At 41.8% G+C, this 16,475-nt stretch overlaps 1 protein-coding gene across 1 annotated transcript in view; it reads right to left on the bottom strand.

Annotated features, from left to right (window-relative positions):
- The window catches only part of SV2C (synaptic vesicle glycoprotein 2C), a 234,426-nt gene that overhangs the window by 43,047 nt on the left and 174,904 nt on the right, over positions 1 to 16,475 (bottom strand). Inside the window, exons 5-6 of the mRNA XM_043592336.1 lie at positions 2,108 to 2,241; positions 1,549 to 1,638 (exon numbers count right to left, since the gene is read on the bottom strand). Coding sequence (XP_043448271.1) covers positions 1,549 to 1,638; positions 2,108 to 2,241 — 224 coding nt within the window. The remainder of the gene's footprint in view (positions 1 to 1,548; positions 1,639 to 2,107; positions 2,242 to 16,475) is intronic.

The raw sequence follows: 16,475 nt of genomic DNA, 5'->3' as shown, positions 1-16,475 counted from the left end.
TGGAGACTCTTAAGGTGCTAAGTTCAGGCTTAGAAATTCATATTTGAAAGGACACAGAAGGATGTCCACAAAGCCTTTCAACAGGCATGTCCAGAGTTCAGGAGAATTGCCCACTAGGAGACAGAAATGCAGCAAGTCGCTGGGATTAGCTAAGGAAAGTATAGAAGGTTAAAAGAGGAGTTAGTTAAAAATAGTCTTGGAAAACAATATTTAAGGTAGGGGCATCAGGAGAAGAGCTTAAAAAGGAGGCCTTTGAGGAATGCATGCAGGTTCTCTGTATTTTAGGCATGATATGGAAAAAGACAAATTTGTCACGGTGGAATCATGTAATGACTTTGAAAGTCACATAATAAATGGCTTTGAGATTATCCACTCTTTTGGAGTGTTTCCCTTCTATTCTCACCTAACCTAGTAACAACATGGATGGCCACGTGTGAACATGGCTCTTTCTGGAAGAAAGAGCAGGTATGTAGCACAGCAAAGCCTGAGAAAGACTTATCTTCCCAGAAAACCTTTTGGTAAAAGGGTTTAACTTCATCTCGCTAAGAAGGGTTAAGTGACACTGAGTATCTAGATGATGTCTCAAGATTCCTCCACAGCCTTGTGACCCTCTCATTAAAAAAATTCTTCCCCTGTTGTGCATCTACTTGAAAAAAGGGCCTATTCAAAGGCTTCCAGGTCCTCAATGGAGGACATCCATTACTGATCTTCGTGTCTCCATTACACTGCATAAAAAATTTTGCAAAGAACGTGTGATAATTTAGATAAAGGCCAAACTGAAGGCTATATTTCCATTATAGGAAAAATTCATTTCCTAAATAAAAATGAAATGAATAAATGTCAGTGGACTATTTAATGAGGGACTAGTTTGGACCGTTTAAGACCTATTGTTGACATCATTTATAAGACACTGAAGATCTTATTTATGTTCACCTCATGTCTTATGTCTGCCTAAACCTCTTTCAGATAAAACATTATTAGTCAAATTGTATATGACTGCATATGTAAAAAGATTTAAAAACCATTGTTCCTTCAAAAAATTCTATGCATCCAATTTTCAGTAATTAAAAAAATTTTTTTAGTTTATTTTTGAGAGAGAGAGAGAGAGAGAGAGAGAGAGAGAGAGACAGTGTGAGCAGGGGAGGGGTGGAGAGAGAGGAAGGCACAGAATCTGAAGCAGGTTGCAGGCTCCAAGCTGTCAGTACACAGCCCGATGCGGACTCGAACCCACAAACCGTGAGATCATGACCTGAGCCGAAGTTGGCACCTAACCAACTGAGCCACGCAGGTGCCCCTAATTTTTAATAATTTAGACCAGCATTCCCCATTGAGAATAAATTTTGTAACTAGAGGATGGAAGAGCATTCCATGCAGAGTGAACAGTACTCACAAGGGCAGTAAGGGCAACATGTCTCAGTGAAACAGAAATATGAGGAATTGAAAGATAAGCGTAGCTGGTGCAGAGAGAGAAAAATCCACAATCTGGCCTTTTCAGGAAAGGTTTCCTGGCCCCTGGCGTAGAGGATTCTCTGAGAAGCAAGTACTCACCGAGAATACTTTCTCAGGCTGACCCCGCGCTCTCATGTTTGTATCATGAATTAACTTCAGAATCATCCAAGCTTCATCATGTTTTCCAACCTAAGAAATGCAAATAGACAGGGAGGTGCTAAAAGATGAAACACTTATACTCCCTGATTTTCCCATGACCATCTTGTGTTGTCAGATCAAATTGGGTGTAACTGTGCCAATGGGATATCCCACTGGATACCCTTAAGTACATTAGCAGTTCAGTGGATGGGTGTACCGGTAACTATAAATAGCATCTTTGGCTGCTAAAATTTCATGTATAAAAAAATAAGACATCTTCTCTTCACTAAGTGAAAAGTTACTTGCTTCGGGAGGAACATTAGTGCTTTCTGGCCATGAGAAAGCTTTTTCACACACTGATCCTTTAAAAGCATATCCCCATGAAGCCAACCCCTCCATGGTTCCATAGCAGCAAGTGAAAACGTACCTCCTAAAGAGGTAAACACACTTTCCTAGAATTCACAAGGAACTCTTTCCAACATATGTAGCTTCCTTGAATATTTGTAGTTATAGGTGTTACCTCTAACAAGAACCGTGGGCTTTCAGGCATGAATGTGAGGGCCACCACTGAGGAGACACAGGGGAGCGCACAGACTATCACGAACACACGCCAACTATGAAACTGGTAGGCTGATCCCATGCTGAAGCTCCATCCTGGAAAAGGAAGAAGAGAAGAGTGAAGGAGAGTGACCCTCAGACTGCCTTCTGGGAAAGCGAGGACCCCGCCATCATCGTGGGTGTCCACACTGCAAATTTATTAATCGAGTCTTAATAGAGAAGAACGACCCGGCGTGGGGATTAGCCACAGTGACCAGCTCAACTACACAACCACTGATAGGAGAGGTGAAAGAAAAACCAAAGGGGTCAGGGCTTAAGTATGGGGGTGCATGTATGCTTCTTAACAACCAAATTCCAAAGGCCATGATGAATTTGGAATGTTTTTTTTCCAACAGACCACTGTGATGGGCATTTTGGTTTGCTCCTCCAGTCACTGACTGCCCACTCCTCTCCACCCTGCTGTGTGCCAGGAAACAGACCACTATGAAGGGAGTCAACTGGCTCCCTTGCCCATTGGCTTCCACTGGGTTTGGATAAAGGAAGCAGGGGCAGGAGAGCAGAGAGTGGGGACAGGACACTTATTTCTGTTGCTTCCCTTCTGCCTTGCCCTGGCTGGGTGGAGGTTTGGCATTGGTTATGCTTGCCCTCTGGGCCCTTCTTCTATAGTCATAGCTCTTGTCAACTTCTGGCAGTCCCTCCCTCTTCTTGCCCTTTGAGGCCCAGGTGGGTACAAGATGTCCTCCTGCTACAAGCTCCTGGGTACTTTATTATTCCCTACCAGTTTCTTTTAACTGTTTCCACATGACTCTTTAGTGATCCCTTGAAAGGGTGTCTTTGGTTTGCTGCCCAGCACCCAGACCAGTACAATTATTAAGAAACGGCAGTTGTGGTATCTCTCCATATGCACGTGTCCTAAAATAGATCGAGAATTTTAAATTTCTAAATAGTATTCTTACTATAATATATATAATAAAAACAAGCATTACGGGATACAAACAGAAAACTCTTTAAGAACTAAAAGAAAGCCAATATTTGGATGAGGATAGAATGGTTAAAAGCTACATTCAAACATAATTCTAAAGGAGAAATAATGAAGGATAAAAAAATCTAATTGAAAACAGAGAGGAAATGTATACAGGCATAGGTGAATTATATTAGGCAAAATTTTAGTTTTTGGCATTGCTTGCCATTTATAAGTCCTTTTGTGAACAAAACTCAGGCCATCCCTAAGAAAGCAGTGTAATTATTCATTATTTACACAAGAGCCAAGTGAGATTCTGAGGGTGACAACTTCCTCAAGGCCACAAAGCTGAAGTTACATATCAGAATCTTCTCCACCAGGATTTGAGGCCACACTCAATTTCGTGTCTATGCACACTCACTCATAAACAGAATTTGTTGACAAATGACATAAACATCAGTGACACGCTGTATCAATCTTAGATTAATAAATATCACCTGGGAATTTAACACATGAGGATTATATGAACGGATAAATTAACCACATCAGAAACTTCAGGAGAGGATGTCTACTGTCAGTGTTCTATGTAGCGGAAATTCAAAAGCCTCAAATATCCAAAAACACAGAAGAAATTTCATGATGGAACAGAGAAAACATACCATGTTCACTTCGCATTTGATCTGAGAGCTTCTCATAAAGAGTGTCTTTTTAAAAAAGATCTAGATCCTATTATTTTACACACTGGATGAAAAAGAAAAGCTTTACATGGCTGAATGAAGCAAAAGCAATGTTTTAAATGTCAGGCTACAGCACAGAACTACGTCACACTAGTGGATAGACCAGGAAACATCTTGTGATAGAATAATGCTCCCTCTCTATGTCCTCATCCCCATGCCTAGACCTGCGACTATGTTCCCCTATTGGCAAAGTTGCCTTGCAGGTGTGATTCCATTAAGGATATTGAGGTACAATGATTAAGTCATAGAGCTGGGCTCCTGCTTACATAAACAGAAGAGCCTTTTTGTAAGAGAAAGAGAGACACAGAGATGTGATGACAAAAGTCAGAGGTGAGCTTGAGGAGAGACCTGAAGATACTACAGTTCTGGCTTTGAAGATGTAGAAGGGGCCACACACCAAGAAACGTAGGTGGCTTGCAGAGGCTAGAAAAAGCAAGGCCATGTATTTTCCCCTTGAGCCTCCAAGAAGCCCTGCCAACTCATCTAGACTTCCAACTTCCAGAATTTGAGAATAATAAATTTGTGCTGGTTAAAACCAGGAAGTTTGTGGTGATTTCTTACAGCAGCGTGAAGAGAGCAATATGCTTCTCTTTGCAGTTAGAGCTTTAGGGCTTACTTGATTGACAGCAATTACATTAAAGAATTTCAGCTCTTCTCTATGAAACCTCAGGCCCCTTGCTTTGGCTCGGACTTCTCTAGACGCTTCTCTGGTGATTTCACTCTCCTTCTCGACAGCTGGTCCTGGTATCGCCCTTCACTTCCCCTGCTCCTGAACATCACAGCAATAGGGAAGAGACTGATCGCAGTGTGATGCCAGTTGAGCACTTTTCAGCCTACAGAGGAAACTGGACTACACATAGAATCTAAACCCAGAGGGGAGCTAGCTGGTACAGAGTTCAGCTTTCCTCAGCTGAAAATGCAGTTTTTTCAGGTAGATTCTTCTCTCCAGCAGCCGAAGCTTAGCCTATTCGTTGTGTTTCATGCCATTCTCTACTTCATTAGCCATAAGGTTGGTCTTCTGACCCCGTGATTGGGGTGTGTGCACACACATACATTGTGGTCTTGCTTTACATAAAGGGTGTGTGGTCCACTCATTTTTCTCTCTCCTTTTTTTTTTTTTTTTGCAATATGTTTTTCCCTAGGCTCCAAAACTCTTTTGTAACCTTTTTAGGTCCCTCTTCAAATCTCTAGCCATCTACTTCACTCCTTGCACTTGACCCTACCTCCTGTTTTCTTTGAGAAAACAAACACAGAGAGAACCACATACATCTCATCTTCTCGCTGCTGAATCCCCCTACCCACCCGCTCCTGTCCACACCCTCTTCCTTCCCTTAGGATCTTGGGCAGTTCGTCTGTGGAAACCAATCCAAGGTCAACCCGTCCACGTGGCTCTGGAGCCCAACCTTTTCTCTCTCTCAAGGACAGAACTCCTGTAGTTATCTATCCCTTCTCTCCAGCCCTCCTCATGGTGTTCTCTTGCCTTACTCAGTGGGTCATTTCCTCAGCATACCCATCTCCACCATCTAAGAAAAAACCCTGTCTTGACCCCCACAGGCCTCTCCAGTTGCACAGCTACTCCTCTATCCCCATCACGGCCAATTGTTCTCAAAAGAATGGTCTATAGCAACTCTATCCACTTTCTCATCCAATATTCTCACCTCAAATAGGCTTCTGCCCCCAAATTCAACAGAAATTGTGCCAGTCAAGGTCATCTGTCTTGCCAAATTTAATGGTCACTTCTCCATCCTCTTCTTACTCGAACTCTCTCAATCATTCCATATAGTTGACCATTCTCTTTTCTTGGAAGAAGTTATTCTCCTTATCTTCCTCATCACTACATGTATTAGTTTCCTTCCCACCTCAATGACTTACCTTTAGTTTTCGTAATGGCTCTTTCTCTGACTAGCTCCCCAAAGTTGGTATATACCAAATATTGACTGTCAGTCCTGTTTTCTGGCTACAGGTTCTTTCCTGGAAGACTCATGGATTTCCATGACTTTAAGCACCATCTATATGCCATTGTCTCTGAAACACAGACTGTTTTCTTTCTAGAGCTCCAGAAACCCATCTCCATCTGCCTATTTACACCTTTACAGAGGTGTCTAATAAGCATCTCAAAGTTACTGTGTCCAAAATGGAACTTTTGATTTCCTGCTCTGCTATCAAAGAAAAGTCTTGTTTTTCCTTCAGTATTTCTCTTTCAGCAAATGATACACTGCCAGCCACCCAGATATTTGTGCCAAAAACCAGGACCACATCCTTGACTCTTCTTTTCCCCTCACCACACTCAAGGTCCAATCTCTCAGCAAACTCTATCTCTCCAATAGACCTCCAAGCCACCCGTGTCTCCACCTCTCCCTGGTACCACAGAGCCCCTGGCTGGCAACACTGTACCCCTGACTTTCAGCAGGAGCCTCACTCTCCTTTCCCTGCCTCTCCTGGTGTGTCACAGGCCACTCTCCCGACAGCAGCCAGACTTATCCTGTTGAAATGTCAACAAGAGCATTTCATTCTGCTTCCTGAAAGCCTCCAATGGCTCCCAAGACCTTTGGACTGGATCCAAATGCCTTGCCATGGCCTCTGGAGCCAACAGAAACAGATCCCTACCTACTTACCTGAGCTCACCTTCTGCTGGTCTCCTTGCCCTCTTGGTCCAGATCCACCTTCCTGCTGCCAGTTCTTTGAACATAAAAAGCTTAATTCCATCTTAGGGGCTTTGCCTTATTTCCTTGGAAGCCCAGCCATACATTTGAAAATAATGTTTGTTATGTTTTATCTGGCCTTTGTATGAGTTTTGAAAGTGAGAGGGTCTTTCAGGCAGTCTCATCACCAGTGTAGTTCCCTTGGGGTCTTTGCATTTGATATTTTCCCTGCCAGAACTGCTCTGCCTGAATATTTGCATACATTCATGCTTCCTTCACACCTTTCAGGTCAGTTTAAGGTTATCTCTCTCTTCAGAGAGGCCAATCACTGAATCCCACTCTCCATCACCAAGGCCTGTTTTATCGTTTCCACAGCACAAAGCTGTCAACCTCATTGATTCGTTGACATGTTTACTATCTGTCTCTCTCCCTGTCATCAGAGTAGGAACTTGGCTTTTGTTCCTCACCAATATATTCTCAGTGCCTACAGCAAGTCCTGGTCCATAGAATAATGTTTTTAAACATCTGCTAAATGAAAGCACACACACACACTCTCTCACAGTGTTCGTGTGTGTAGACGAACATGTGAAAAACCACGGCAGGCTAGTAAGACTTATTTTCTATTGTCATTTAAAAAAAATGTACTTATTTACTTATATATAGAGAGAGCACGGGAGCCAGGGAGGGGCAGAGAGAAGGGGAGAGAGAGAATCCGAAGCAGGCTCTGCACTCTCAACACAGAGCCCAATGTCGGGCTCCAACTCATCAACGTTGAGATCATGACCTGAGCTGAAATCAAGATTCAGATGCTTAACTGACTGAGCCACCCAGGAGGCCCTCTTTTGGCATTTTTTTAAATGCACCCTAAATAGCAAAACAACATTGATTTACTTTTTCAAATTAAATTAGTAATTTATATAGTGTAACATGGATTACTTTTTCCATTATACAGTTCAAGTTTGATCAACGTACAGTCACGTAACCACCATCATAATCAAGATGCAGAGCAGTTCCATCCCCCTAAAACATTCCTCCCTGCTGCCCTTTTATAGTCACCCCTTCCTCCCTCCCTAACCACTGATAACCACTGGCTTTTATAGTTGCCTTTAGTTTGGCTTTTTCCAGAAGGTCATATGAATGGAATCATACTGTACACAGCTTTTTGAATCTGGCCTAACACACTTAGAATAATGCCCCCACGCAGATTGTCGCTTTTCACGGCTGACTACAATTCCCTTGGGTATGGGATGGATCCCAGCTTGTGTATCCACTCTCCAGCTGAAGGACTGTTGGACTGTTTCCAATTTCAGGTGATGATAAATGAAACAGCTGCAAACATTTCAGACAGGTTTGTTTTGCATCCCTAAGACTTCCTTTTTTCTTGTGTAAATACCCTGGAGCGAGTTAGTCGAGTCATAGGATAAATTTATATTTAGTTTTATAAGAAACTGCCAAACTGTTTTCCACAATGGCTGTACCACTTTACATATCCTTCAGTAGTGTGTGAGAGCTCCAGCCGCTTCTCATCCTTCCTGCCGCTTTTTTTTTTGTCAGTTTAGGCATTTTTATTGGCCATTCTAATAGGTGTATAGTGGTATTTCACCACAGTTTTAATTTGCATTTCCTTACTGCCTAGTGATAACCTTAACTTACTTTGTTTATTCATTCATACTTTCTCTGAGCGCCTGTAAACGCTAGTCACAATGCTCCACGGTGTGGAGGCTAATAAGACTTATTTTCTGCCCTCAACGAGTTCCAGTCTAGTTGAAGAGGCAGATATTAGTTAACAGACACAAGAAACAGTACCACCCATGCTAGAAAAGGTTATGAAGAAAGCGTGGTTGGAGTACAGAAGAAGCAGAGGTATCTACCCAAAGGAGTATTGTCTTCAGAGCCTCAGCTACATTTCTTTTCTGATTTGGGTCCTGAACAAAGAGCTAATTCTTCAATTTCTAACATCTGAGTTAGAGATACAATTCAAATCAATACTTAAGAAGTGGGGGCGCCTGGGTGGTTCAATCAATTGGCCATCAGACTTCAGTTCAGGTCATGATCTCACAGTCAGTGAGTTGAGCCCCGCGTAGGGCTCTGTGCTGACAGCTCAGAGCCTGGAGCCTGCTTCGGATCCTGTGTCTCCCTCTCTCTGCCCCTCCCCAGCTCATGCTCTCTCTCTCTCTCTCTCTCTCTGTCTCTGTCTCTGTCTCTCAAAAATGAATAAACGTTAAAAAAATAAAATAAAAAAGATACTTAAGAAGTGGATGAGAACTGCCAAGACGGGTTGTGCCATGCTTGGTCCCTAACTCTTTTCTTCCTTATTTCAACCATCTGACCTGTAGAGAAGGAGGACAGCTCTCAAGTGAGAGGAGGGAATCCTAGGAAGGGAGTCCACTGCTACTCCCCTTTTATGACATGCCCCTGCAGGAGGTGGGGTCAAAGACTGAGGGATGATATTCTGTGGCTTGAATGAGAGATAGACACAGTGAAGGTTTTCAGGAATGGCTGTGCAGATGCTTTGTTAAACTAAAATACCATTACCTAGACCAAAAGCGAGTAAAAGAATGAAGTGGTGAGACACTGACCACCCTAACTATTTAGCCATGAATTCTTGGGACCCCTCTCCAGCTCTATTTCAAGACGGCTTAAATTTGAGTTTGAAAATGATATAAAACCTAAACCACAAACATCAGGAAGTGGGGAGACATCCACAGGAGTGAAGGACTGGAAAAAGAAACCAAGCCACATGCAACTAGGAAAGTGGGTTGTTGCTTTAGGACACTCATCTGCCCTTACAAAATGGATTCTCTTAAATGAGCCTTCTCTGTTGGCACCCACACCTTTCTTGCCTTAAAAAAAAAAAAAAGATTCTTGTGTGGGAGGTAGTTCTAATTATCCTTTGGACTTTGTTTAAAAAAAATACTCATTAAAATGTCATAGTGAGGGATTTATCTACATATAATGTAAATTCCATGCAAGGAAGGACCTCAATTAGGGTATTACAGAAAGCAGTTACTGCATAGCACTAATCAGTGTGACGCTAATAAAAGCATTATGTGTCCTGCATAATAATCAAGGCCATTTACAAGCTTCAAGCCAATGTGCTTTAGGGCTGCAGAAACCAGCTGCCTCCCCAGTGATGTGACTGTCTGAAATCTTTCAGGGTGCCAAGGCAGAGGTATGTGATGCATGCAGAAGAAGAATGCTGGCTTTCATGTTCTTTTTTGGTCTTAGTCTCTGATGCACTGGGGAATGAACACCTACTTTACTGATCAATATTTGGTTGCCAGTTATGTTATACTATTAGGACACAGTCTTTGGTAGGAAGGCAGATTTTAGGTGCAAGACACATATTCAGCGTTCTAAAACATAAACAATCCATGTTAGTAACAAATAAATATCCTATGTGAGATGAGTTTTTAATAGCTAAGAAGTAAATCACCTATATTTATTTGTCATTGGTCTTCATTCACAAGGTATACAGACAACTAAAATTCTCTTTAGAAAAGCAGCTGAGGGGCGCCTGGGTGGCTCAGTCGGTTAGGCGGCCGACTTCGGCTCAGGTCATGATCTCGCGGTCCATGAGTTCGAGCCCCGCGTCGGGGTCTGTGCTGACAGCTCAGAGCCTGGAGCCTGTTTCAGATTCTGTGTCTCCCTCTCTCTGACCCTTCCCCGTTCATGCTCTGTCTCTGCCTGTCTCAAAAATAAATAAAAACGTTAAAAAAATTAAAAAAAAAGAAAAGCAGCTGAAAATCCATTTTCTCAAGTGGCCAACAAACATAAGAAGGGAACAACGACCAGATGAATTTCTGATTTTAGTCTTACAGAAATAAAATCGTATCCCCTCAAAAGGTCACTGGTTTACAATATAAATACTACTAATCAATATGAAACATTAACACTTGGCTAGAAACTCAGGTTGTCATGCATCTAAAGTCACCTGTGGCTTTACAGCCAGATGCAGCTGGACAGTCCCTGTTGCTCATAGCAGAGATTTTTCACCTTCTCTTTATTTGTGAAAAAAAAGAGGAGGAGAAAGAAGCAGGGGGGGAGAGGAAAAGTTAAATAAACCATGGTATAGCCATGCAAAAGCACACAATATAGCTACTTGCAAAGAACAAGGTGGATCTTTCTTTTTAAAAAAAAATTTTTTTTTTTAACGTTTATTTATTTTTGAGACAGAGAGAGACAGAGCATGAACAGGGGAGGGGCAGAGAGAGAGGGAGACACAGAATCTGAAACAGGCTCCAGGCTCTGAGCTGTCAACACAGAGCCCGACGCGGGGCTTGAACTCACGGACCTTGAGATCATGACCTGAGCCGAAGTCGGACGCTTAACCGACCAAGCCACCCAGGCGCCCCAAGGTGGATCTTTCTGAACTGATATGGAATATGTCCAAGTTACACTGTTCAGTAAAAAAAAAAAAAAAAAAAAAAAAAGTTCTTTTCCAAACAGTGTAAATAGTAATGATTTCAATTTTATATACACATAAAACATGTCATATGTAGAAAACAAGCTGGGGGGGGGAGGGAAATAGACTAAACTATTTTATTTTTATTTCATTTTTAAAAATTTTATTTTAGGGAGAGAATGTGGGCAGAGGAGAAGGGCAGAAGGAGAAAGAAACTCTTAAGTGTGGAGCCCAACACAGGGCTCAATCCCACGACCCTGGGATCATGACCTGAGCCAAAGTCAAGACTAAGATGCTCACTCAACCGAGCCACCCAGGCAGCCCTTTATTTTTATTTTATTGTATTTTTTAAATTTTTACTAAGCTATTTTAACCGGCAACTCAAGGTACGGAGTGGGTGCTAACAGGGGACTTTCACTTTCGGCATTACTTGTTTAATTTGAGTATCATACTACTTTGTAATATTTTTTATTCATAAAATGAGAAAAAGCTTTTCAAAGAGTTGTAAGCCTTTGATTTTTCTCAAGTACAAGGTATGATGGGAAGAGAGAAAGGATAAGGAAAGTGGAATGATAACTGTGACACTACTCAGCATCCATAGAAGTTGTGGAACTAAACCAAGTTTGTTTCTGATTGGGACGAATCAAAACATTGCCACTACAGGGGCGCCTGGGTGACTCAGTCAGTTGGGCGTCCGACTTCAGCTCAGGTCACGATCTCGTGGTCCGCGAGTTCGAGCCCCGCATCGGGCTCTGGGCTGATGGCTCAGAGCCTGGAGCCTGCTTCCAATTCTGTGTCTCCCTCTTTCTTTGCCCCTCCCCTGTTCATGCTCTGTCTCTCTCTGTCTCAAAAATAAATAAACGTTAAAAAAAATTAAAAAAAAAAAACATTGCCACTACAGTGCTCATTTATGGATAGCAATGAGAAAGTGCCAGAGACTACCTTGGTGTCTCCAGGTGGGAAAGAAAACAACACTCATAGACCTTTGATCTTTGAACCAGTAACTCTAATCATTTTCTGATTTTGGATTCTTGGGGCAGAGGCCAGCTGCATCTTGAGCTGCAATCAGCACTACTGCCAACACTGATACACAAAGCAATCACACACACACACACAAATTGGCAGGGATCCGCCTGCAGCACATAACCACGCCTTTGAAAAGTGCGAGCCAATTCAGCTGGAATTATGCACTCCAGGGAGAGGGCCCAAGTCCAACTAACTGGAGGAGTCATCTTTCTCTAAGAGGAGGCTCAAGCAAAAGCTAATTTTCCCTATTAGTTTCTCTATTTCTGTCTCTGAGCTCTGGTCCTACCATTTGGAATGCACAGAGTGAGTGGTCAACAGCAGAAGGAAGTCATGTTACGCTTCTGGTTCCTGAGTGTGGCTTGTCACCCTAACCGTGCTTTCAAAGAAACAAACTTCCTGGTGGCTTTTTTGGAAGTTATTTATTTTGAGAAAGAGAGACAGAGAGAAAGCAAGCAAGGGAGGGGCAAAGAGAGAGGGAGAGAGAGAGAATCCCAAGCAGGCTCCACACTGAGCGCAGAGCTCAATGTGGGCTCCATCTCATGATGGATCCATCATGAGATCATAACCTCGGCCAAAATCAAAAGTCAGACACTTGACTAACTGAGCCAGTCAGGTACCCCTACCTGGTGGCTTTTGAAAGTCCGAAGTTCATGGGCTTGTTTTCCAAGGTTACTTTTTTCTGTTATATCTTCTGTGAGTGCTTCAAATGTGAAAAGAGAGAATGAGAGGACCTTTCCAGAAAGAATTCCTGCTGCATGTATGACTCATTCGAACACGGTGTTTCCTAAGCTCCACTGAAAGAAATAACGAGTCCAAGGGTTTGAAAAAAGCTGATGGCATAAACTGTGTGTGTGTGTGTGTGTGTGTGTGTGTGTGTTTGTGGCTGTGTGTGTTTCTTATTACAACAAAGGTCCTTGGGGATTTTCTTTTGTAGACAGTAATATAATATTAATATTATGATAATGTAGGTCAATTAAAATTTTATCAAAGATTTTTATGTAAATATTTACTACAGTAGCCTATAAAACTGGCAAATTTTGACCACATGCAAATGAAGCTTCTATCATAAATGCATATATAGGCAGCTCATTACTTTTTAAATATACATTGTTACATATTCATATATATTATCTTATAGCATATCTTATAAACACACATTGACTTTCCTTCTCTATCTTACTCGCATAAATATTTATTTAAAATCAACTGTATATGTGTGCAGGTTTATATTAATATATAAACTCATACAGAAGCTGATGACCAGCCTTTGGAAACTGAAGAGCAAACAAAACCAAATGTTGGCAAGTCTTACATTGGGTAGCAAGTCGAGCTAACAGACTCTAAAGTTCATTCTAGGGCTAAGCTTCTTTCTGATTCTAAAATCTTGTGCCTAGAACAAATGAAGCCATAAGAAATTCCTTCTGGAGTATAGATCCATGATAAGAAATGAAGCACTTTCAAACTTGACAAAAATAAAACTAAACAAACTTGTAAACTTAAACTGCAGTTAGTTTGGACACAAATGCCAAAGGCTGGGAGAGGACTCATGGCAAGACAATGATACTTATTTGATATATTAGTAACTCAGTCTGCTATTAAAGTAGCTGTCCTTAAGAATCCTTTTAAATTATTTTGTAATCGAAGTACAGTAAACACACAATGTTATATACATTAGTTTCAGGTGTGAAACATAGTGATTTGACAAGTCTGTTCCTTATGCTGTGCTCATCACGAGTATAGCTGCCATCTGTCACTTTACAAAGCTATTATGATATCATTGACTATATTCCCTATGCTGTGTCTTTTATCCCGATGATGTAGTCACTCAATAACTGGAAGCCTATGTCTCTCTCTCCCCTTCACCTGTTTGACCCATCCCTGTACCTCACCCCCTTTGGCAGCCATTAGTTTGTTCTCTGTATATATGGGTCTGTTTATATTTTTTGGTTTTTAGTCTACAGGTACATGAAATCATACGGAAGTTTATCTCTACAATTTATTTTACTTAGCATAACACCCTCTAGGTCCATCCATGTTGTCACAAATGGCACAATCTCATTCTTTTTTATGACTGAGTAATATTCCATTGTATATATACCACATCTTTATCCATTCATCTATTGATGGACACTTGGGTCGTTTCCATATCTTGGCTATTGTAAATAATGCTGCAATAAAAACAGGGGTGCATATATCTTTGTGAATTAATGTTATCATTTTCTTTGGTTAAATATCCTGTAGCGGAATTATTGGATGTGAGATCTTTACTTTTAATTTTTTGAGGAACCTCCATATAGTTTTCCACAGTGGCTGTGCCAATTTTCACATGCACCAAGAGAGCACAAGCGTTCTTTTTCCTCCACATCCTTGTCAACACTTGTTTCTGGTCTTTTTTATTTTGGCCATTCTGACAGGTGTGAGATGATGTCTCATTATAGTTTTGATTTGCATTTCCCTGATGATCAGTGATGTTGACCATCTTTTCATGTGTCTGTGGGCCATCTGTATGTCTTTGGGAAAAATGTCTCTTCAGGTCTTTTGCCCATTTTTTTATTGGTTATTTTTTTGGTTTTGAGTTGTGTCAGTTCTCTATGTATTTTGGTTATTAATCCCTTATTAGATACACCATTTGCAAACATCTCCCAATCAGCATGTTGCCTTTTTGTTTTACTGACAATTTCCTTTGCTTGCAAAAGCTTTTTATTTTGGTATAGTCTCAGTTATTTGTTTTTGTTTCCCTTGCCTCAGGAGACACATCTACAAAAATGTTTCTATGCTCCACGTCAAAGCAATTACTGCCTATGTTTTTTTCTAAGAGTTTATGGTTTCAGGTTGCACAGTTGAATCTTTAATCCATTTTGAGTTAATTTTTGGGTATGGTCTAAGTGAAATACTTTTTTTTCCTAAACAGTGTTCCATACAACTTCAGGGCCCCTATTCTATTCCAGATCAGGACTTCTTTTTGTTCTTTGCACACAGCCTCAGCAAGATCTCATTAATGATCAACAAAAGCTCTCTGCCCATTCCCTGAAGATTTTCAATGATATGGCACAAAAATACTAATGGAATCCATTCTTAGGTGAAAGATCTTTCCCCAGGGTGGGGATAAGGAGAAGGCCATAATATTTCCAGTGTTATGACAACAGAGGTCAGCCTGAGTGCTCTTTGTCGCTGATGCCAAAGGTCATACTCATACATCTTTGCTAACTGTTGACCTGTCTACCTGCTTCTTTTTTCTAGCCCCATTTCTTGCCTGTAGTCTCTGATCCAGAACAAATCATTTAACACTTGACAAGTTAAACAGCTGTTTAGCTCATGATTCAGGCCCAAAATGACCCTTAGATCTTTGTCATTTATGTCAAAGAAATTCCATGCTAATGGGCTGGGAAACACATGCAACCACATGACCTGGGAGCTCTGGTTTCCAGGCCTTCTGCCTCAAGGAAAGGGACATTGAACGCTCCTTCCAAGTCCAGTGGATGGCAATACAACTCTGGAGAGGTCCCTATTAGCCCCAGCGCCAGATATTGCTTACTTGTATCCAATTTAACTCCACTGAGAGAACAACTTTCACATCATCTCAGGTTCCTGAGACTCATTGACGCCAGATGTTTCTTCAAAGGCCCCAACCCAAGGGGAGGCACTCAACCTTCCTCACAGCTTTCCACACTAGATATGTGAGAGTCAGCCTCTACTCTCCTCCTTCTCTATGTCCAGTCGACCACTGAGAAATGCAACCCTATTTTCTGTATATCTTCCAAGCCTCTCCCTTCCTCTCCATTCCTGCTTTCCTTGAGGCCCTTGTCCTCCATAACCTCATAGGGCTGATCTGCAGCTGGCATGGGTCTTCATGGCTGCGCCCACTGCTGAAATACTGAAGGACACACATCATGGGGGTTGCTCGGAGCCCTCGCACTGTGGACCTCTCATGGTAAAGGCACAAAGGGGTAGCACCAGCCTAGCAGCAGGCCTCGGAACCTGGCTCCAGGGCTTTGGTTTTCTCTCTTCTGACTGGTCACAGCCCTGTCACTAAATAATTGTAATACCTTCTCCCTTTAATAGGCTCCAGCTTCCAATCTGCCTAGTCTAGTCTATTTTCTGAGTACTTCAAGAGATGTTTCTATCCTATTACTCACCAACATAAAACCTTTCCAGTGGTTCTGTGTAGGCCCTTCAGGATAGAGTCCAGAGTTTTCAGTGTGACCACAGGCCCTCCAACACCTGGCTCCTGCCTCGGTCTGCATCCTCATTCCTCACGGACCCCTCCTTCTACCATTTATTACCTGCAAATACTTTTGCAGCTTCACTATTCCTTACCCTTGTCAATTTGGAGAATTCCTAAACTTTAGTCTTCTATAAGCCAAGTAGAGAGAAGTGATCTCTATAAATTCTTCTGGACACATTAAAAGGTATTCACTTCCCCCTCCCAGTGAGTTTTCTGGATATTCTGTAAATTCCCACAGGGCTTAGCACAGTGACGGAGAGCAAAGCCCCATGAGAGAGTGATTAATTTATCTCCAAGTCTGTTCCTTAAAGCCGGGGGCCACATCTTATTCATC

Source organism: Prionailurus bengalensis, chromosome A1 (assembly GCF_016509475.1).
Source record: "Prionailurus bengalensis isolate Pbe53 chromosome A1, Fcat_Pben_1.1_paternal_pri, whole genome shotgun sequence".
NCBI classification, from domain to species: Eukaryota; Metazoa; Chordata; class Mammalia; order Carnivora; family Felidae; genus Prionailurus; species Prionailurus bengalensis.
This window is presented reverse-complemented; position numbering and strand designations above follow the sequence as displayed.